The sequence below is a fragment of the Dermacentor silvarum genome, chromosome 2, assembly GCF_013339745.2.
Source record: "Dermacentor silvarum isolate Dsil-2018 chromosome 2, BIME_Dsil_1.4, whole genome shotgun sequence".
In the NCBI taxonomy this organism is placed as follows: Eukaryota; Metazoa; Arthropoda; class Arachnida; order Ixodida; family Ixodidae; genus Dermacentor; species Dermacentor silvarum.
Genome location: NC_051155.1, coordinates 177,832,420 through 177,855,700, shown reverse-complemented (window position 1 = coordinate 177,855,700; position 23,281 = coordinate 177,832,420). Strand labels below are relative to the sequence as shown.

Genomic DNA, 23,281 nt, shown 5'->3' with positions numbered 1-23,281 from the left:
ATTTTTTTCCGAAGCGCTAGCATGGCGGAAAAAATTCTCACCTTTACAGTTTTTTAGGCTGTGTATTGTTCCAGTAAGTCTTCCTCACGAGTATGTGCGCGTGTGATTATAAAGGCGTAGTTTATTCATTTTTACATGACCCATGCAAGTTTCTGCCTGTCATACCACGAGGCGCCTCGTACAGCGATACATTTCGCAGAAGTACTAAAACTCTAGAATTTGTCTCATTACAGGTACTAATAGCGTATTTTTTTTTCATTCGCGGGGATGAAAATCGCCTTACGCGATACTGATAACGCTCGAAAAGACCTACGAATACAAGGAAAAGTCTGACAGCACACATGCACTAACCGCTAACCCATGATGTGGATTCTTTTCAATCTGTTCACTCCAAATCAAGGCACTTCGAATCTAATTCCTGCATTACACTCAACTAGACGTGCTCAACTTTACCAGTAAGCCACCATGACGGCTCGCATCGTGGATGGTGTGCTGCAATCGCCGTTCACGCTCAGCGACTTCGAGGACATCTCTGTGCCGCAGCTGATACGTGACCGCCTGCAGCGATATGCGGACAAGGTTGTCGCTGTGAGTACAAAGGCGTTGACGGCACTGATTGCACTTTCATGTTTTGTTGCACGCACTCATTCAGTTGGATACCGGTGTGCGTGTGCACTGTGGCGATATTTGACGAGTTTCTCGATGATGTACCCGATGTGTTGAAGCGAGCTTTATAATGTTGACGCAGATTTTCAATGTCGTGCCCTTTGGACTATTTTCTTGCAGTTATGTCCTGATTTTTTTTCTTTTTCATTTGGAAACCGCAACCAAACGTGATTAGCCCCTTCAGTCAGGATGTACGCATTTGTGGACGCGACTTATTTTCGCCATTTCTGTGCAGTTGTGGCAAGGAATAGACCACACCAATTAAGCTTAGGGTAAATTGAACGTTCTGCTTACCTCAAGTACCTTCATTTTACTTTTGAGGAAAATCTAGCACTACCGAATATCGTTTTGGAGAATGCGCTAATGTTTGACGGGGGGAAGTGTGACGTGGGACTCTTCGGTAGCAATTGCGAAAGAATTGTTCTTTCGCAATAATTAACTTAAGTAATTCGCGCTAGTGATTCAGTTATTTTTTATGAAGGAACGTATGATTACTGTGTGCACAATAATTAGATACTTAATCACTCGGTAATTATGGTGACTCAACATAAAATGCAGAAAGTCATTTTACCACCTTCACTTCCTCTTGATGGAGTCTGCAGCACCTTGACATAAGATTACGTAAATTTCATACATTTATCGACAGTCGATCATAATTCGTGACTGGAGGGGTTAGCTTAGTCAGAATGTTGTGGAGAGTTCGTACAGTCCTTAGTACACGTTCGTAAAAGAACCTCTGAACGTAACGGGGCCGGTTAAACAGCAGCGCACACAAACGAACGAAAATCACTGGGATGCCGGATTACTTCTACTTGTAACTTGGGTACAAAGCTATTTACAAGCTTTGCCTACAAAGCTAGTCCAAGCGTGATTTCAAATGGTGATCGACCAGCAGTCGGCGCCGCTTCCTATTCCTTGCCATCTTTGCTTCAGTGCCATTGAGGCGGTCTTCACTTGCTGCTATTTTATTAGTATGATGGCGCGGAATGCGAACGCACAGCTGTATAGTTGTTTTCTGGGACTTAGGTACCGGTTAAAGAAAAAAAAATCAAGGTGGTCAAAACTAATCCGATCCTGCGTTCTTTAACTACACCAAACTGAGAACTATTCGCTTCGTGAGCACATGAAAGAGCACCTCACATACCCGCCTCATAGAGAAGACAACACAAGCCCCAAATGAATTTACTTGATTTTTGACCTCCACACGGGAATGATATCTTTAATAGGCCCCATACTGCTAATGAATGAGGCCTCGGCTTCTTTCTAGCTGCAGCCATGCGGTCCAAAAGGCATATTTCACTAAAAAATTTTGGGCCGAGCAGCCTGTGTCAGTTCGCCAAACAGATTCGTGATGGATGTTCCTCAAGAAACAAGCCGCAGTAAATTGCACAAGTGAGTAGAACATGTAGCACAGAATAGTGAATAAATATTGGTACATTCCTTTGCGTATTCTGCAAATAGCTGTAAGGCACAATTAGCCTTACTTCAAATTACCGCCACACAAAATTAACCGATGAAGAACAGCCTAATTTTGAGAAGCAGTTAAAGAAACAAGTGGTGCTGGTTGTATCTAAACTGCAGTGTCAGGTCCTCGTGTTACTGCCGAGCGTTTCTGTGAAGAAATGAAAAATTAGGTATCATACCATGGAGCTACTCGTCGTAAGCAAACACGTTTTAATGGGTTAAAATCAAGGTAAATGTAGCAGTCATATGTAGCAGACATACCGACATACTCGTACACCACTGCAGGTATGGTATGCTAACTGGATTCTTATGTGCTATGTTTATGCGTTTATGCTTTTTTTATTAGTCACTCAATCTGCAAAGTCTAGATCCGGGCATGAAAAACACGCAATGGGCTGGTCTGAGCTCCTTCGGCTGGCACTGCAGCGTTGCCCTTGAGAAATAAATTGTCGTCTAGGAAATAAGCTCTTTGAATAAGTTTGCGCGAATGAAGACGTCGTGAAAATGTATTTGAGATGACCGTCATAAGTATACAAGAACAGGGAACGACAGCGAACGAATGGAAACACTGAAGAAGACGCACGGACAGCGCCTGACCCTTACAAAAATTTTTGTAGAAAGTCTATATAAAGTGTGTAGACATTTGTCTATGAAGTCAACAGACTTTTTGTAGACATTTCTTTAGACTAGTCTACAGACAGTCTATGGACTTATGGCCATACACTAATTGTAGACTAGTCTACAAAATGTCTGAGTCTATAGACTGACTATAGACTGTCTATAGATCAATGAAATTTCACTTTTGTAGACAAATGTCTATAGAATGTCTATAGACAAATGTCTATAGGCTTATATAGTTTTGCTTTTGTAGAAATAAGTCTATAAAATGTCTATAGACAGATGGCTATAGACTATCCATAGACTATTTCTATAGACCAGTCTATAGACAGTCTATGGACTTATGGCCATACACTATTTGTAGACTAGTCTACAAAATGTCTGAGTCTATAGACTGACTATAGACGGTCTATAGATCAATGAAAATTCACTTTTGTAGACAAATGTCTGCAGAATGTCTATAGACAAAAGTCTATAGGCTTATTTAGTTTTACTTTTGTATACATAAGTCTATAAACTATCTACAAACGCCTATAGAGTATCTATAGACTATTCCTATAGACCAGTCTATGGACAATCTATAGACTTATGGCCGTACACATTTTGTAGACTAGTCTACAAAATGTCTGATTCTATAGACTGACTATAGACGGTCTATAGATCAATGAAAATTCACTTTTGTAGACAAATGTCTGCAGAGTGTCTATAGACAAAAGTCTATAGGCCTATATAGTTTTACTTTTGTAGACATGTCTATGAAATGTCTACAGACTATAAACTATTCCTATAGACCAGTATATAGTCTGTCTATGGACTTATGGCCTTACACTTTTTGTAGAATGTGGTACAGTCTGCCTACAGAGAATTCCTGTAGATCAGTCTATTGCTAATCTATAGACTTCAGCCTTACAATTTTACAGGGTGTCCCAGCTAACTTAAATTTAGTGAAGCTGTTCAATGAAAAATAATATTAAGAAAAGACACTGCAATAAGATCCGATTTTAAGACCTATGGCGTGCATTCGGCCGTGAATTCAGAGGTCTGACCTGTAGGTCTTTTTAGGATCATATATCTTGCACCGAGTTGTTTTTTAACCTTTCATTTTCATTGACCAGCTTGGCTAAAATTACTGGGACACCATATATACTAGATAATACACCACATTTTGCCAACTATGTTTCGGCAGGCAATGTTATTCTATAAACACTCGCTGCTGGGGTTTGCTAATAAGCAGTTTATTGGAAATGTCTACAAAAATTTATTGTACCCAGTATGCATATGGGAACATACATAGGGAACTGTACATAAAAAAGCATGCATGCAGATGGAAGCAGTCAAAAATCTAAAATGTATGCAGCCGTGAATCATTATGTAAAGCTGCATGAGCATTTGTGCAATTGCACATTGAAGAAAGTTTAGTTGCATGCAATGCATTCGCTTGAATGAAATCTACTATCTGCAAGTTAGTTAAAATTTTTGTTTACATATGGCAGCAACAAAATTTTGAACGTGTATTATGCATGTGCACCTGTTTCTTCCCATCTGCATTTATGCATTCATGTTAATAGATTATTAATGATCCTGAACCAGCTGCACTCTCATATGTTGCAGAAACAAATATTTCAAGCAATTCCACTAGTGCAGACTCATGCAGTGCAACAAAGAAAACACGTGCACCGATATTGAAATAACTGTTTTTATTGAACGATATAATACATTAATTTATTAAAATGCATGTCTTATGCTATCATCAAAAGAGAATATTTACATATTTACAGCTGCTTCCCCTTGGCAAGCATGGTTTCCAGGCTGGCCTTGACCTTCGTGTAAGCCGTTCCGAAGGTGCTGCAGGTGCATGCTGCAAATATGTAGATACAACAATGTGAGGCAAAAATAACAAATGTGTATTTTTTGTACGTTCATTAAGCAGCTTAATATATTCGCTCAAACCGCTTAAGTCAATCCTTAATACGGTTTAACTATGCCTAATCGCTGCTTGTCAATACAAAACAGTACCATCGCATAATGTTTCACTCTACCGTATGGTGAAAAATTAAACTGTTACAATTGCTGCTGGTGCCAGCAACAGTATGTTACATTTTTTGACAAGGCCATATGACACGTAATGTACTTAATTAGCCCAAATGACCTCTATATTAATTGCTGAAACTAGGCTACCCAGTTGGACTGCTTACATTTTTGGCTGGTAATTCAATATACCCGCGCGGAATGATATGCTCAGAAGAGTGACTGGAGTATTGAACGTATCATGCCAAAGATTGTAATTTATTTTCCTTAATACACATTTAAATGTCTTTCTCGTACTCTTAACTGATACATTGGCCATAACTTCAATAGAAGGCAGATGGATTGATTGTGTCAATATGGTCACTTAGTTTCCTATAGATAATCATATCTTTCTGGAATGCTGACACGGTTGCAAGTTAGGTATACCACATGAGCACAAGAAATACCCCGTGAGCACTTTCTGTGTTGTGGCACGACACATATGCACCTTCTGGGAAACAAAACTGAAACTGTCATTACAATGAATGCTATCACAGTAAATAATTGAAGGCGCTCTATAACATAAGTATTTTTTCTAGAGTTTCGAGGTTCAGGACACTTACGTAATGCAAAAAGATTGAGTAAGAAATGCCCCCCCCCCCCCCCCCCCCATGTCAGCATGCTTCACTTTCATTTCTTTTTCAGAAAATCGTACCTATTTGTAATTTTTGGGAGGTGAAATGCTTCAAAAATATGTTTAAGACAGCGATTCTCTGGAAACATTGTATGGAAATAACAAGACAGCATACCTATGTTGACATTTTCAATTTCCTTGGTGTTTTTTCAACCTTTCCCTGGCTGTTTTCATGAAAATTCCCTGGCAGTCAATGACACCCGCAGTTTAGGGGCAATAAAAATATTGTGGTTTAATGCTTGCCAAATTACTGCCAGTACATAATTATAATTATAACGAATAACACGTCAGTCACGTGAAATGCACTATTAGATTCAGCTGAATTGAAGCACTTGTTTAATAAAGCAGACAAGGGCTTGGCCAAGTTCGTAATTCATGGCAACACGAGCACAGCACAGAAAATCCTCAAACTCTCCTCAAACCAATGGCTTCAGTTTCAAACGTGTAAAGGGTGCTTCCCCGAACCACTAATTTATTGTTTTCCAATTCTTTCGGTTAAGTTGCGAAGCTGCGATTGACTGGGCTTATCGCGAGTTTCGTGCTCTGAAAGCTTTTGCGGTTATATATATTTATACTGGTTGCCAGGAGCCCCATAAATACTGCTACTTTTTACTTACGAAAACGGCAGCACACGCTGCTGATGCATGACCCGCAAACACGGCCTTTCCTGTGAGTACGCTAGCATTTATTCAACTGTACGTCTCTTTTAGACAATTCATCACTCTAGCATAATTTCGAGGTATATACATAAAGCGCTTTAGATGAGTTTTATTAGACAGGCAGCGCAGCGTTTATGGCCGCCGATCGAGCGCCACAAAACGAGACCTGCCCACAGTACGCCGCTTAAAACACACAATCCGCGCTTATTTCTGCTCAGTATCCACGTTAAACATGGTGTATTTCCTTTTTCACGGACATTGACAATGACGGTAAAAGGAACAAGCGCGAGCGATCGCTTGCCGTTAAACATGCCCTATTTAAAGTAGAATTGAGAACCCGAGCGCGTTTACAAACCAAACGACAAATCGACAGTACGCCCGAGTCGCCTACATTACATGCAGCCCGTTCGCGCTACGAAATACGCTCACCTAGTCATGAGCTAGTGACGGAAAACATCTTCGTTAAAACTTACCGTTCAGTGCAGTTGACGTGTGATGCCACAAAGTCGAGACGAATACACAGAGACAAAGGTGCAGGCAGCTCACCAGCAGCAACAAGCGTTGACTTGCCTGGCGCAGCCGTTGAGAATTCGAATCGACGCGGAGAGATGGCGCGCCGCCGTTGCTGCCGCTGCGCATGCGCAAATGCTGAGGCCGCCGACGGCGTACGTGCTCCGAGAAACCCGAGCGCCCCTTTGCCCTTTTCTTTTTTTTTTCTTTTTTTTTCTTTTTTTATGGTCGCGCTCTCTCTCTCTCGCTCTCTCTTTCTCTGCGTTCCATGCGCGCGAAACCGGTTGCTTTCACCTTTCAGTTCTTTCCATGGAAGAAGGAAATGCTTTGGCGCGCTGTATTACGAACGCTGTGGGCTATCGCATGGAGCAAGAGCGCACACTTGGATGAACGCAGTGTTTGTAAAAACCGTTAGCACGCAAGTCAGGCGCTAGCATTATGGCCAACGACGATGAGTAATGCAGTGCATTTCTAGCATAGCTTCCAACATACTGCCAAATAAGATACCTGCGCACATGTTAGTGCACATTTGTCTGTTCCAGTGATATGTCAAAGCAATCAATACACTAATGACGGACGCATGTGGTCGGCCGCACAGGCATATAGCGCCTGGAAAGGACTGGGTGGGCTCAGAGTATCTGGCGCACATTGTAAGTGAACGAGAAGCTTTAATGAATTTATAGCGCGGGATATCAGTCTGCGAAAAACCACGCGATATTAGTGATGCAGCCTAGATATGGGGAGAACCTAAAGAGTATCTGAGAATCAGACGACACATAAGGCGCACACCTCATGCGCGACATCGGTTCATCGCACACTAGCAAATTCTGCGTTGTCAGCTATACACATTACAAGTCTCTGTGATGTTAGCTTGATGCCTGTTTGTAATCCGCTTCTTGCTAAAACTGGCATTCATAACATCTATTTACATGATTGGATCGGCAGTTTGTTTTCTTTATTTTACTGCCGCAAACGTAATGCTATGAAAAACAACTGTAAAGATTGTCTTGGGATTGCCGAGAGCGACTACGGAGGTCATATAATGTGGTGAACAAATGCGGAAGTATATACACCATATCTATAATAAACTCTACAAAAAGGCTTTAAAGAAATGTCAGCAGTATATACAATCCCAGTGGCTTATATCAAACGTTGCTCCGTATTATCCGCCTGTACCTCCACTTGGTTACAGCGTACACGGGTTGGGCCGAGTTTAACGACTTTTGTATATAGACGGCAAGTAAATCTGAATCAATAAGACGTTTACAATATCGGCTGTCCTTTAGTTCATCTCACAGCTTACTGCAATCGGTATACGGTCTGTTCGCTCGAGTTAACATGATCTTTGGTGATGTCCCACCCTATAGCGTTCATCGGGAGGGATATAGGAAACCATTAAAGAATAATTTCAATCCCATAGAAGTATATATTCCGCCTCCGTGTGGTTCGCAAGGAAAAATTATCGTCGGGGATGCATTCCCGACTAACTAGGGTGCCGGGCCCAGAGGTTACATGTTAAAAACCAGTGCAATACTGGATGAAACTCGGCGAGCAGACTCTTAAACACCTAATTATCTGGTAAAATAATAATTAAGAACTGCGTAATTCAATGACAGAGATACCATGGTGACCTTTACTGCTTTTCTCTGTAGACATTCTATAAAGTGGCAATCGGCTAAATAAATAGCAAACAGAAAAACTTTTGCGTATAAACGGTGTATATAGACCGCTGATATAGACAAAAAACACAATTTAACGACTTTTGTCAAGACTAAATTTATAGACGGGGAATAGATAAAAGAAGTAGACACCTTATCAACTTTCACCTATAGAAAATCTGTAAACCAGGCGTATACAAAAATAATCAACACCTTATCGACTGTCGCCTATAGACAGTCCTTAAACACAGAATCAACAAGAATAATAGACACGGTATCGACTTTGGTCTATACGTAGTCTATAGAGCGGAAGATCACAATAAGAAACAAACAAATTATTGACTTCTTTCTGTAGACCGACTATAGAATGGAAGTAGACAAAAAGAAATAACAATCTTATTAATTTTTGTCTATAGACAATTATTAGACAAGAATAAATAGAGACTGTATCGAATTTTTTTCTATAGGTTGTCTATAGAGAGGAAGTAGACAAAAATAAACAAACATCTTATCGACTTTTTTCTGTAGACAGACTATAGAATGGGAGTAGACAAAAAGAAACAAAAATCTTGATAACCTTTGTCTATAGACAGTCTATAGACAATGAATAGACAAGAATAAATAGAGACTTTATCAACTTTTTCTAAAGATAGTCTATAGATAGGAAGTAGACAAAAATAAACAGACAACTTATCAACTTTTTTCTGTAGACCGACTATAGAATGGGAGTAGACAAAAAGAAATAAAAATCTTACTAACTTTTGTCTATAGACAGTCTACAGACAATGGATGGACAAAAATAAATAGAGACTGTATCGACTTTTTTCTATAGACTGTCTATAGAAAGTGAGTAGACAAAAAGAAATAGAAATCTTATCAATTTTTGTCTATAGACACTCTATAGACATTGAATGGGCAAGAATAAATAAAGACTGTATCAACTTTTTTCTATAGACAGTCTATAGAGAGGAAGTAGACAAGAAGAAACAAACATCTTATCGACTTTTTTCTACAGACTGTCTATAGAATGTGAGTAGACAAAAATAAATAAAAATCATATCAACTTTTGTCTATAGACAGTCTATAGATTATTTATCAACAAAAGAACAAATCTATAAAAAGGCAAAGTTGTCTACAAGTAGTCTATAGACATTCTACAGACAGTCTAAACTCATTTTTGTAAGGGGAACGGCAGCAGACGACAGCCGCGAGTCCATGCCCTGACGTCACGCGAGCGGCGCTCGCGTGACGTCAGGTCGTTATCGGGGCTAATAGAGTATTCCGAATCTCTAAAAAAAAGTGAAATGCAATGTTCTGTGGAGTTAGTTCGGCAACAGAATGCTTGTTTGCGTTATTTGGTACATGTAGGGCAGTTAAAACTGTCAGTTCAGCCAAGAAGCTTGCAAATAAAAAACAAAAGAAGGTACGATCATATATATATATATATATATATATATATATATATATATATATATATAATATAATATAATGCACGATGACAAGGACATTAATGAAAAGAAGAGGAACATCACTGCCCAGATGCATATCAAATGTAGTGCTCGTTGAAGGCGCTAATAAGGACTATTTCAGCCCGGCGCATCGTGTTAAATGAATTTAAACACAGCGAAATTTGCCAAATACTAGGATTTTCAATAGAGACAGCGAATTCTAAGGGTGCCTAAGGCGACCCGCTGTGGTTGCTCAGCGGCTATGGTGTTGGGCTGCTGAGCATGAGGTCGCGGGATCGAATCCCAGCCACGGTGGCCGCATTTAGATGGGGGCGAAATGCGAAAACACCCGTGTACTTAGATTTAGGTGCACGTTAAAGAACCTCAGGTGGTCGAAATTTCCGGAGTCCCCCACTACGGCGTGCCTCATAATCAGATCGTGGTTTTGGCACGTAAAACCCCATAATTTATTTTTTGTGCCTAAGGCGAGACACGCTTTCAAAACTGATGGTAACTATTGTGAAATAAGTGGCCTCCTCCATGTGTTGGTTCGGGAATTGTATCATAGTGCACCAACACCAGAGTAACTCAGGACGAGCCCCATTTTCAGCACTATTTCTCCCTGTTGAACTCCTTCTCCTTGTAGACCACAAGAACTGTTGCTGACCCTTTTATTAGAATAAAACAAACGTTCGACAACCTCGAATAGTGAATTCTCGAATCGAATAGCAGACTATTCAATTCGTAGTAGAAATTTCCAATATTCGCACATTCCTGGAATACACGCGATATCATTTTGTACATATGTTATTGGAGCGAAAAAAGAATATATTTGAGTGTAAATACGTAGTGCCCAACGACTTCCATTTAAACGGCATCCATATTAAACGGCGTCAAAATTTCGCGCGCTCGTAACTATTTGGGCGTTATGGCATAGATGGCGCCACGACACGGTTCCGCGTGAAGCTCCTCCATGACTCGTTGATCAAAGGGTTTGAGTTCCGAGAACTGCGGTTTTACGTCGAACCTCGTCTTGCGCAAACAGTGTAGGGTGCCGCAGTTAAGGTATGAATGCGAAGGCTAGGTTCAACCGTTATATACTTAAGTAAAAAAAAAAAGACGAGGTTGCTTGATACTGTTTGTTTGGGTTTTTGTAGAAAAAAAGGTTCGCGCTCTTATACGCGATAAAGCAGTGGGAGGGCGCTTCAGCTGGTGCTGTTTGTTGAATCTGTCATAAAAACGCCATGTCTAGTGAGAAGAAAACAGCATCCCGCATTGAGCACTTTTGGCTGAAGGCAAAGCGACTGGAAAGTGATAGTTCATGTTATTGACCTGTATTTTCGCAGCGTCCTTGAAACCAGCTCTGACAGATGTGCATATCACGCAAGATAGTATCTACGAGTGTCGGAGAACACGAGGAAATCCAGAGCAAGAAAAGCACTCGATATAGGATTGTTACGAGAGTCATTGCATAATTTAGAGAAAATATTCCTAAGAGAAGTTGCCGGCGCAGTTGCACTGGCTCAATGTTGCTTTTAAATATTACTTGTTTTTAATTGCCCGATGACTTAATTTTTAATGTGGTTTCTAACTCGTGTGTGGGCAGACATTGCCGAACGCATTTTTTCCCCTGCTTGTATCTTCGAAGTGATGCTTCATACATAATTCTATTCGTGTTTTGTTGCCGCTTCTCTCAATGGATGCTCTTTATGTTCCGTATTCGAGCTGGTTGTTACATTGAAGCAAAATTATTTAGGCTGACAAGAGGCAAATAGAAGCTTTTACTGTCTACGTTGAGAATCTTACGAACTCTGGAAAGCAACCAAACAAAAGTAATAATAAAAAGAGAACTAAGAGGACAAGCAAACAAGTATTCTTGTTTGAATGAGTCTCTGGGATAAAATGTACGCACTGTAACTCGGCGACTGCATTTTAACTTCTCTCGCAGAAACACTAAGCGAAATTGGTGCCTTACAAGATTTACTCTCCTTAATGATTCAAAGCAGCAAGCTAACCTTCGCATTGGACACTTATTTATGCAGATACGCAGCCTCGTTTTAGGGACTTCCGGCTTGAAGCTTTGATAAGTCAACCTCGCGCGGTCGCATGACGAAACACCACGTTGTACTTCATGTTCATCTAGGAGTGGTCCCGCGCAAAGTGCAGGTAGAATAAGCTTCCTCAAAAGTAAACGAGTAAGATTGTCACTGTGGGCCGCCTTTCTGTTTTAGCAGAAATAACCTTTGCGCTTTGTATTGGAACCGCGGCGCTCGAATAAACTGAGTGCAACCCGGTTTGTCCGATTTGTATTCTGCAAATTCCGATGCGTCATGCTACGCAAAAAGCGTCTCAATTGACGCTCTCATCACTAGCCACATGCGTTCATAGCACATTCGCGAGTGCCCGGTGCTTTAACTTTGCACTTGTTAACCGATCACAGAAATGTTTTTTTTTTATCCGAGTGATACAACATTATTCAAGGACGTGTTGCCCTGTCCAACGTTAGTGTCTTGGTTGTCAAGGTATTTTTGACGGATGGGAGCGAGGCACTTGGTCAAACCGCTGTACGAGTCGAATAGCGAGCACGCTGTGGTCGAAGATAAGGTAGACGTGCAAGGGATGTTTACGCTGCCTGCTTTGAGCTGCTCACTTTGCCGTTCCATTATTCATCAAATCACGTATGCATTTACTTTAGTTTAAGATGTTTATGGAGCAACGCGCTGTAATGATTTCTTTCACTTTTGTTTTGCGTGATGCCAATTGTCACGGTATTTAGAGGACTTCACCATGCCAATTATGTTTAGACGTATTTAGTCGTAAGCCTCGACATCAATGTGCCGTTTGAACATGCTGGCATGAGCCTGAAAAAAAGAAATTAATTCAGCTCAACCCAGTAGATCATTAGGCAAGTCGTTGTCGTTACGTTCGCCTGGTCACTTCGTCTTCAGAAGCACGCGTATATACATGACCAGTGGACGCTGGAATGACTCAACTTCCAAATTCCAAATCCATTTGAAGAGCGCATCGCAGGCAGTGGTATACGTAGTCCATCTCCTGGCCACCACCGAGTGCGTATAGAGCAGTTTGGTGCCTGGCTGAATTTTTCTTCATGTGAAGCACGAGGATGCCGGAAGCCTTACGTAGTGGAGGATTGCGTCGCTTGGAATTTATTGCGAATGTGTTACCATCATCAGCCTATATTTATGTCCACTGCAGGACGAAGGCCTCTCCCTGCGATCTCCAATTACCCCTGTCTTGTTGCCAGTAGATTGCAGTGAGGAAACGCATGCGTAAAAGCACCCGCCGTCCCATCTTGTGGCGGCGACTGTCGGAAGATAATACGTGTGCATTGACCAGTGCCGCTTGAGGCAGTCTGCTCTCGGCCAAGTTGAGCGTTGGATACTGATAAGAATCCGGCCGCTTGCGCCCGTCCTTGGGGATAAGCATTGCCAATAATATACACAAGTCGATAAAGAGCATCTTGTTGCACACGTTCTATCATTGGAGCTTGGTAATATGAGCTACCTAAGCTGTTACTCGCTTCTACTGAACATATTTGTGGCTGAACGTCACGGTGGCTACTGCTGGTCTTCTGACAAGTCAGTTATGCAGTAAAAAGCACATACTGCTACACAATCACTTTTTATTTAGGAAAACACGTTTGGTGCACTGAATGCACAGCCAATACAAGTCGTACAGCCAATGCGGTCGGACTCAATAGCCAGACCGGGCATTATCAGGATGTAGAATGTGCAATGACATTATATGTCATAATAAAACAGTAGCACCGAAAAGAGCACTGATATATGGACAAACACTAGTGCATCCGTTGTGCTGTACAAGTTCAGAGTGTAGTATATGTGAATACGCAACTGGGTAAAAGCGTTACTCTCAATTAAATATTTTATGAAAGCATGCCCTTGGCATGCACTTGTCACCCCGGGTATGCGTCAACATGCAAAATTCCTTTCTAACTAATGTCATTGGTACCGATTTCAGTCGGTGACTTCGTGTATCGTGATAAAAAATATTGAAGATGGCATGAGTCTTCGTGTCGCTCACTACATTCAGCATCTGCCGGGAGCCGTACTTCAAGTGCACACAGCAAAAGTTCTATGAATGCACAGCATTCTTACAATCGGCTTAAGCATGGCAGCCACAAGTGTAGCCTCTGTAGGCTAATTTAGCTTTGGTACATGACCATTGTACCAAAGCTGGACTGGCCCTACTTCACAGCATATATGTCGTGTACTTAGTCCGCGTTGCAGCGTGCTTGCATGCCACCTGTGTGCCTAGGTGCTATATTTAAACTAGGTGCCTATTAATAACCTCACGTGGTCAAATCTGAACGCCTATAATGCTGTGTTTCAGAGCAAGCGAAGGTCTTGCAGATTAGCCACCATCGATATCCCAAGTTATTAGCGTAGCTCTATAGTCAATGAGCCGCCGCCGGCGTTCCAGTGAACACCTTCAAGTCGCTTCAAGTTTCGTGTGACGAGATGGATGCATACAGTGCTCTTGGATTGAAACGTTACAATGCGAGCGCGCGGCCACCGGTACATGCAGCGCCACCTGTGGCAGCCCGTGGATGCAAGCTGTTGCATGGTGGCATACCACGAGGGTGAGAGAGTTTTCAGCGTAGGCTTACTGCTTCCGCTTGCCAATGACCGGGATTGTGGTTCCCCGCCACGCCAGCGGGGTGCTGCAAGCCAGCCTACCTAGGGCGCCTCGATACCGCGCTTCTCCGTACAGGGTGGTGACACGTCCGCTTGCGCCGCCATATTGTGTCGGAACACGTAAAGGCGCGCTACGACGGGCAGCGGAAACTTAGGTACTTCGCTTGCTGACAGAGCAGGAACTTGTAATTTTCGCACTTTGAACGCTTAAGTGCATCGCCACATTTACATCTCGTCAGAAAAACAGGTGGAACGCTTACAGTAAAGCAATACTAGAACAAGTTTCGAGCCCAGGAGATAACTAATAATATTTTGCGCACTTCGTTTACGCTCACAAACTTGTTTTGAAAACAGGTTGTTGACGCATGTGGTGTACACTTAAAGGTTGTCCTTCAAAAAGGCGAGCACAACTTTGGCTTAAAACTATAGTTGAGTAATGTCATAAGGTATTGAACAAAACGAGATGAATAAATACGGCAGCGTTACAAATAACCGAAGGTACTGTAGTTGTCGAGATACAAATCGTGCGTGTAAAAGGTAAGAATGATATACAGTACGTGGCCGAAAAGTGTCAAAAACCAAGCTCGAGGTCGCGGTTTTTATCACGGCCGCGGCTGCCGAAATTCAACGATGGCAAACTTCAAAAACGCTTGTGTACGTAGATTTATGTTAACGTTAAAGTACCCCAGCTGATCAAAATTATTTCGAAGACCCCACTACGCTCAATAAGATCGTGTTTCTGGCACGTAAAACCACAGAATTTATTATGGGTATAAATGAAAAGCAAGGCACGCGATCTCAATCTTACGACCTATAAACACTGATAAATGAACACCGTCGTTGCAAACATCTAGCCTAGTGCATGTGTTCGGCGTGTGAATATTTTATTCCTGTGGTATAGTATATTTCCTGCCTTTTTAAGTATAAAGCCTAAATGTTTTGCAGAAACACACATTTGCATTACGTTCTCTTATGCAACAACCCATCGGTGAGCACAGCAATGTGACAAAGAGCAGCATATAGTGACACATCTCACCAAACGAAAGGAAAGTTTATTGCCAAAATGTATGTCACTTGCGTAAAACCCGAGGAAGACAGCTTCGAAATAAATGAGATGTGGTTAAAGGCAGCTCACCAACACGTTCACCTGCCTGAAGCCCCAGGAGGCCAAGCACGTAAACGTGGGAGCACTGACAAAACAAAGTTCATGTTATATGCTTCTTACGAACATGAAAACCAATCAGTCAGATTATACTTGCGGCTGTTTTACCTCCCTATTCCATCCCTCTCGTTACACCTGAATGGTACAATCAGTGCAAGTATAAATGCTGAGCCGCAACACGACAAAAATCCCCAGTGCATGCGATTGTTGTAAATTACACATAGGGTTCGAGCAGGCTTCTCATCGCCTTGATTAAGTGACTACGACGACAAACGCCTAGTGCTTGCGAAAATTTCCTTTAAACTGTTTCACACGAAGACACAAATTTATACATGATGGCTTAGCAGAACAAGGTTCTTGCAGACTTTTTCTTGCGTTCACGGTCGCGGGTAAATTAAGTCATAGGTGTCGTTTTCCCATTTTGCTACTGCACAAAGGTGTGCAGCAAACGCGCATGACGGAGTGTCTTTAACTATAAAACTGTCACGAACTTTTCGTCTTACGTCGCGAGCCCGAAAAGTAAACTTAGCGAACACGTCCGCAACACCAGGCAACACGATAGCGCCGCACTAATGCAGGCACATGTACGACCGCTTCAACAGCTCCGACACAATACGACGGTGGAGCGGCGCGGGCCTGGTCGAAGAGTGTCACCACCCTGTACTGCGGGAGGCGGCGTTGACATCGAGGTACCATAGGTACTCTGGAGCGCGCTTGTGCGCCGACAGCAGAGCTCTCAGCGGTGCGCGCCGCCGATTTTGCGACATCATTGCCCTTCTGACGCGGCACATATGCTATGCAAGTAAGGCACCGTTACGTTCATCAGAATAAGGTCAACGTTTGCATGAAGGCATAGCAAACTTGATTATTTCTTTCTAGAAATTTACTTCTATAATACAGTTTGCTATTCATTCGTGCAGACGTTCGCTTTATTCAGATGAACGTAACGGTGCCTCACTTGCACATCATATGTGCCGCGCCTGAAGGGCACACGTAACAAGAGCGCGCGAGCAGACGATGTACGCCTGCTCTTGCAGCGCACCGCTTGCGCAGCGGGGAACCACAGTCCCGCTCATTGGCAACCAAAAGCAGTAAGCATACGCTCAAAACGCTCTCGCCCTCACGAGTCACGGTATACACGAGTGTCTCATTTCAGGAATCGTCAGCTGTTTGTGCGCAGGCGTGAGTGCTAGCGGATGCGAGAGCGAGTATACCTGGGTGTATTTGCTCCTCGAATGTCTCTTTGCCTAGCTATACGGAGAAGTTTCTTTGCTCATTTTCCATGCGGTTGTCCCTACTCCCTAGGCGTGCCAGCATTGCGGAGTGAGGACGTGGGTTTGTTGGGGAGTGCTGTGTATGAAGGTACGCGGGACGTCTGCGAATCGCAGAAGCTTAAGGTAGTACGTAGGACAGACTGTATCGTTTCAATCTGAGAGCACTGTTCATATGGTTAGTATACTCAGTGTCCAATGGTATCGCAAGTAGAGGAAAGGGGTGTTTCGACGACACCTAGACACTCCTGCCCCCCCCCCCCCCCCCCCCCTCTCAAGGAAGAAAACCCGTTGCTAATGTCCTACTAATAATGAGGTTTGTTGGCGCCTTCATACCGATAGGTCAAACGCCCGGTTTGTGAATAGGAGGGTAGGCTTCGTCAGGCAATGGCCCTTTAGTCTCTCCCCTAAATTGGTCACGTATGACGCAAAAGTGAACTCAACAAGCCCCATCTCTATTCCCTCCTCTTTGTAAATCATAAGAAGTTGAACACTTCTATCTACGTGGATTAGTCCTGGCTATACTACTGATGTCAATACATTGTGGCTGACTCCCTGCTGAATTTGCAGATCGACGTGGACGCGCATCTGACAGGTGCCGAGCTCCTTCACCGTATACGCCGATGCGCGGCGGGATTTTCCCGAGATGGCCTAAAGAGGGGCACTCGGGTATGCTGCCAGCTCGGAAACGCTCTCGACGCCATTGTAGCTGCCATGGGAATCGTATTCGCCGGTGGTACGCTGGTCATGGCCAAGGCAGCCTTCGTTGAGAGTGAGTACGCTTAAGTACAACGCACGTGCACATCGCTGTTACAAAGCGTTTTCCTGCAAATTAGCGGTGTCGTACAGTTCGAGTGAATGCGCCCCTAGGGTACGACAGTCGTTTGGAACGACTGCTTGCAATTCACACACAACAGGAACGTTTGCTTCCCGACCTAAGTAACGTTTCTTACGGGAATAACACCACAAAATTTTCATTTTTGGCGTTTCAGGAGAACTGCGATATCAAATAGAAGACAGTAATTGCGAGTGGATTCTCACAGACCAGAGTAATTCATCCAAAGCCTTGCAAGTGATGGAGAAGATTCCACTAAAGGTGAGAAACGCTCGAACTACTTATCGCGTCAGGCAGTCCGCACAGGGATTGTAGAGCTTTCAAGCAATAGATGTGATTCCTTCACATTCTACAAAAGCTTGTGTGGTATGCAACTTACTACTGGAACTGTGTACAGTTTAAGATAAAAATATGATGCGTAAAATGTTTATTCAAGGATTGCTATATGGTCAGTTGGGTGGATTAGGGAGGGGCCGTGGGCGTATTCAAAGCTGTTCTAGGAGCTGTGTGTCCTTCGCGAAAGCCATGAGTGAGTCATGAGTTTTGTCATGAGAGTGAGGAAGTACGAACTTTATTGAGGTCCTGAGGAGAATGAATGTCATGAGAAAGCCATGAGATTCGGTCATATTCGGTCGTATTCGGTCACCGGCCTAATCCAGGCTGCGTAGGACGACACTCGCGCCACCTTCAGGTGGTGGTCGTGGTGCTGAGAGGGGCGCTGGCACTCCCAAAAAAGATGGACTGTGGTCGGTTGCGGGGTCAGGCCACAGTCCAACCTGTGCGATTCCCGTGGTGCTACTTGCTCCGTGGAGGTCGTTGAAGGATCAGGTTCCTGTGACAGTAGGGAGGCAGGGAAGGGGGTCTTCTCCGATGTGGCCGGTGTCACCGCTACCACTCGAGCACGTCCCGTCTGAGAACGCGCCGCAGGAGCGGAGCCCATACTGAAGCACCAGCCCCAACCAACGGAGACCAGCGGGAAGTGGTTCTGGGTCTGTAGGAACACTCGCACGGAGCTCCCTCTTGAACCACCAAAGATGAAAACTTTGGAGCTGTTAGAAGGCCCATTGCCAACACCCCGTCACATCCGGTGTTGCCATGAGGGAGCTAGAACGTATGCGACAAATCACTTACCATGATGGCATGGAGCGTATACAGCACCAATATTAACTCTACTCATAAAAGAGTATAAGGAATAGCAGATGTCACGTGATAATGTAACTATAAGCAGTTATCAGCTTTGTAGCCAAAAACTGGTTGTTTAGATAAGAGCTCACTAAGAATTTCAGGTTTAAAGCGACTGAAATATTTTTGAGCCCTTCGTGGCGTAGTACACGGTCATTTTAGCACATTTTCAGGACACACATGGCTCTGTTACTTGACAAAGCACCAATTACTTCATGACTGAACAGCAGAGTGCACAAGTACGGCAGACGCATTAAGAAATTTTCTAATTTTTTTCCTCGCCATTCTTGTGCTTGCGTAAAATGAGACATCAATTACCACCAAATCACCCAGCTTTGAGATATTTGGTAAATTTTTAAGCCCGCACTTATCGGGCTAGTTAGACACACCAAAATATTTGCCTACCCAGCATTTCCAAGTGGACAGTTCTACCAGGAGCTGTCACTCGGCAATTTCTCAAAGTTTACATACGAATTGTCTAATAAATGTTTGCCTTATTGGGTTTCCCTATCGAACATGATTTATAGGTTCATCTCGCATTGTCACAGCATGAGACTGCACATGCGAAGAGGCTAAACCCCGTTTACTTCGCGCGTGAAGAATGCATAAAGATTGGTTAGGTGTCGCTGGTTATTTCTGTATTGCAAAGGCATGTATATTTCTTACAATTACTGGAATACTCTTAATCGCGTTCCGTTTCTGCAAGTGAAAAATATTTTGCACTTAGTTGGCATGTGGAACAAGATTATAGAAAGTGGGTACCCTACGTAACAGAGGCAAGAAGCTCGACTGATTGAAGAGCCGACACTCATGGACCACTTAGTAAGTAGAAACATTTTTCAGACATGTTCTATACTTGCTTAATGGAAGCTATGCGGAACACGATTAGAAGTGACGTTATCATATTTGCTGCAGTTGGCTGGTACAGCTTGTATTTGTTTTTCCACAGGCGTATGCAGTCGGAGATGTGTCCGGCTTCGTGAATGTCCTCCGGTTTCAGACTATTGGTGAGGAATCGTGGCAAGGCGAGGACGAGCCCGTTGACACGGCCGAAGACGTCGTTGTCATTCTCTACACATCCGGCACCACGGGCTTGCCGAAGGGCGTGGAAATCACGCACAAAGCTTACGTTTCCACGTTTCTTTCATTCAGGTACAAAAAGTTATTTCCACTAGAGAGCCTTGCATGACCGACAAATTTTGTCTCAGTTGCCCGATAGTAAAACAAATTGCGAACTAGATCGGATGAGAAAGATGTTATATTACGTTACCTTTTCTTGGGCATGCTATTTAAATTAAACGGGCTTTGTGGCGGAATGTAATTTACTGACTAGTTTTGTTGGATATTCTTCTCTGCGAGGAAATACTTCGTCCTTTTTTGAGGAAAAGTACGCCTACAAATCATTTACAACCACATGAAGCCAACAAGATAATGAAGCCCGGGAACACATAAGGGAAGTTGATTTCATTAGTAGGGACAATTATTGCTTTCTTTGGCTTTCTTGTCTGCTGTGTTCACGTGGTCGTAAATTAAATAAAAAAAGCCGGCATATCCCACGCCCTGTGGGAATCGATGTTATGCGAAGTGTGCAGTGTGCAGGGAGCCTACAAAGTTAACGAAACGACCATTAGAGCACCAAGACGTAGGCGGATCTTTCATGACCTACATGACAAGCATGTCATGACATTCACGTCATGAGTCCTCACGAGTCCTTTTAGCTACACCTAAGAGACCTTAAGGCGAAAGCCATAGTCATGGTCATGACTATGACTTCTACCATCAACCTTTAACCTTTTCCCTCACTTAGTACTACATCCGAACCCATTCCATTGGTTTTTGAGTGTTAATCTTTCTTTCGCTGAGTCATGCTCATGACTATCACTTCTACCACCATCCATTAGTGTTTCCTTCACTTAGTGCTCACATCCGAACGCATTCCAGTGGTTTTTGAGTAACCTTTTTTTCGCTGAGTCATTGACATTTTTGCTGAGTCATGCTCATCCCTGACTTCTACCAGCGTCCTTTAGTGTTTCCTTCAGTCAGTACCCACGTACAAACCAATTTCAGTGGTTTTTGAGCGTTAATCTTTTTTGCTGGGTCATTGTAATGACCTACACAACACGCATGTTATGACATTTATGTCATCACCTGTCACTTATGTTCGTAATGCAGTCCTGTCATACTATGCCAATTTTGCCATCTACCAAGTTAACGAAAGAACCATGAGAGCACAAGGACCTAGGCGGCTGTTTTATGACCTACATGACACGCATGTCATGACATATCATTTATGTTCGTCATATACTCTTGTCATATTATGCCAATTTTGGTACATTCCAAGTTAACGAAACGATCATGAGAGCACAAAGACGTAGGCGGCTAGTAGATAGATACTGTCAAAGTAGCAAATGTTCGCCAAGATATGCCTCGCATTAAAAAATATACTGACGTTTCACTTCGTGAACGCGGGTTACGTGCAAGCGCATGTGTGCTATTTCCATATGCTTGCGTGTAACCCGCGTTGTCACAGTCGGGGTCAGTCGACTCACGCTCGGCCTGCATCCACTTGCATTGTGCTCCATCCTTCTCGCACCACGCTCAGCCTCTCGATCGCCAGTCGTACCCGGTACATCCATAGCGCAGACAAGATCCCTTAGCGACTACCAGACGAGCTGAACCCAGTGCGCCTCCGCCTACTCTCCTCCTCCGCAACGCTCTGCCACCGTCCTTTCCCTAACCCCTTTACTGCGCGCTCCTCCGTCCCTTCCCCTGTCGCTTGCTCCTCACCATCTCCAGGAGCCCTCCTCCGGCGCTCGCTATCCTCTCCCAGCTCGGTGGCGTCCAACTTAATCTCGCATATTTCCCAGATGGGGCATGTACGCTGGTGGGGCACATTTTAATTTTACGCGCGATTCCCCTTATTCATTCTTGGGCTACCTAAACGTGAAAAACTTAGCCTGTCTGTCGGTCACTCTATTCAACCGCCCGGCCATAACCAACCAAGCTACTAGCACTGGTGGCACAGGGTAATACACTTCAACATTATACACAGCAAAGGAAACCTCAGGCCTATTCGAGGCAAAATATATGTACATAACCGTGATCCACAGAGTTCACTTAATTAAGAATACACATTGGACTGGTTTTTACATTAGTAAAGGAAAATCAACGTGTTAGAAATGGTGTCTAACGGGTTAGAAATAGGGTCGAACGCGTTAGAAATCGTGTCGAAGGGACGCTACGCGTTAAAAACGAGCCGACTGAAGCCGCGGCTATGTAGCCGGCTTTAAGCCAACAGTAATAAAAGGTCCCAACAGATGGCGCGAGAGCAGGGCGAACGCGGGAAAATTGAATTGAATTGAGCAAAAACCTCTATTGCATCCATCATGGGAGGAGTGAGAGGGGAGGGTAGAGAGAGAGAGAAACTGCAAGTTGTAGGTTGGCATCTCTTCCATCAGCGTCATTCGGCGATTCTATGTGTGTAAAGGTGCGCGATGCAGTGAAAGTGGCACCAAAGGTCCTATTATCCTGAATCGTCTCAATACTGTGACATCGTAGTATTTGACTTGTAAACCGTGCCAGCGTAACATATTTTCATTCTATAAGTGATTTAGGGCTCATTTAATGAAAATTGGAGAGTATGGCATTTCAGGGGTTCAGAACAGTCGTATTACGCACGTAAAATGCGTTAACCATGTTTTACGAAACGGTGGCGTAGCTTTTGTTCTTCAGATGACGTTTTATTTCTTGAGCGCAGCTGAAGGACTCCACGTATACTATTTGACAGAGCACATTATTCAAGGAAATGTAGCTTGTCAAAATTGTTGGCATGTAGTTAATTTGGCAGGGCGCCAGTATGAGGTTAAACGCGTTGTGTATAAGACTTCGGCAGTGCCGTTGACATGTCAATTTCTATGACGAAATGAGACGTGACTGATGGACTCCACGAGAACGCTTTTTCGACGTAACACAGTTCCATATAATTTTTCTCTCGCAGCAAGTTAGAGTTCATTACGGAAGAAGACGTTTACCTCGCTTGGAATCCGCTAACTCATGTGTCTGGCTTCGCACTGAACGTCTTCGCTCCGTGTTTGGGGGCTACGACGATCCTGCGGGAGCCTACCTTACCGCTAGACAGATTCTTGGACGTTGTCCGAACATACGGGGTGCGTACATGTTTCTTCAGTTTTTGTTTTGGGTCGTATATCACAAATAGACACGCTGGGATACCGAAGTAACGAAGGCATAACCTTTCCAACGCTCAACAGATGTTGCTAGGAATATACTATAACAGAAATAGGTGTTCTTTATTGAAAACTGGAGAAGTTTGCCTGGTGGCAGACATATCACGTTATAGTATGAAGTGAGTCACACAAGGAGATACGACACTTAACGCCCCCATGACACAACATAGTGATGTGTTGTGACTAA

The 23,281-nt window shown here is 43.4% G+C and overlaps 1 protein-coding gene across 3 annotated transcripts in view; it reads left to right on the top strand.

Annotated features, from left to right (window-relative positions):
• The window catches only part of LOC119442195 (uncharacterized), a 33,840-nt gene that overhangs the window by 2,987 nt on the left and 7,572 nt on the right, over positions 1 to 23,281 (top strand). The window contains exons 2-6 of one of the 3 annotated variants that reach the window (XM_037706972.2): positions 438 to 588; positions 17,404 to 17,605; positions 17,826 to 17,929; positions 19,800 to 20,002; positions 22,848 to 23,016. In XM_037706972.2, coding sequence (XP_037562900.1) covers positions 466 to 588; positions 17,404 to 17,605; positions 17,826 to 17,929; positions 19,800 to 20,002; positions 22,848 to 23,016 — 801 coding nt within the window. In that variant the 5' untranslated portion in view covers positions 438 to 465. Of the gene's footprint in view, positions 1 to 430; positions 589 to 17,403; positions 17,606 to 17,825; positions 17,930 to 19,799; positions 20,003 to 22,847; positions 23,017 to 23,281 lie in introns of those variants that run through there. The other 2 variants (XM_049661960.1, XM_037706973.2) reach the window with 2 other exon arrangements.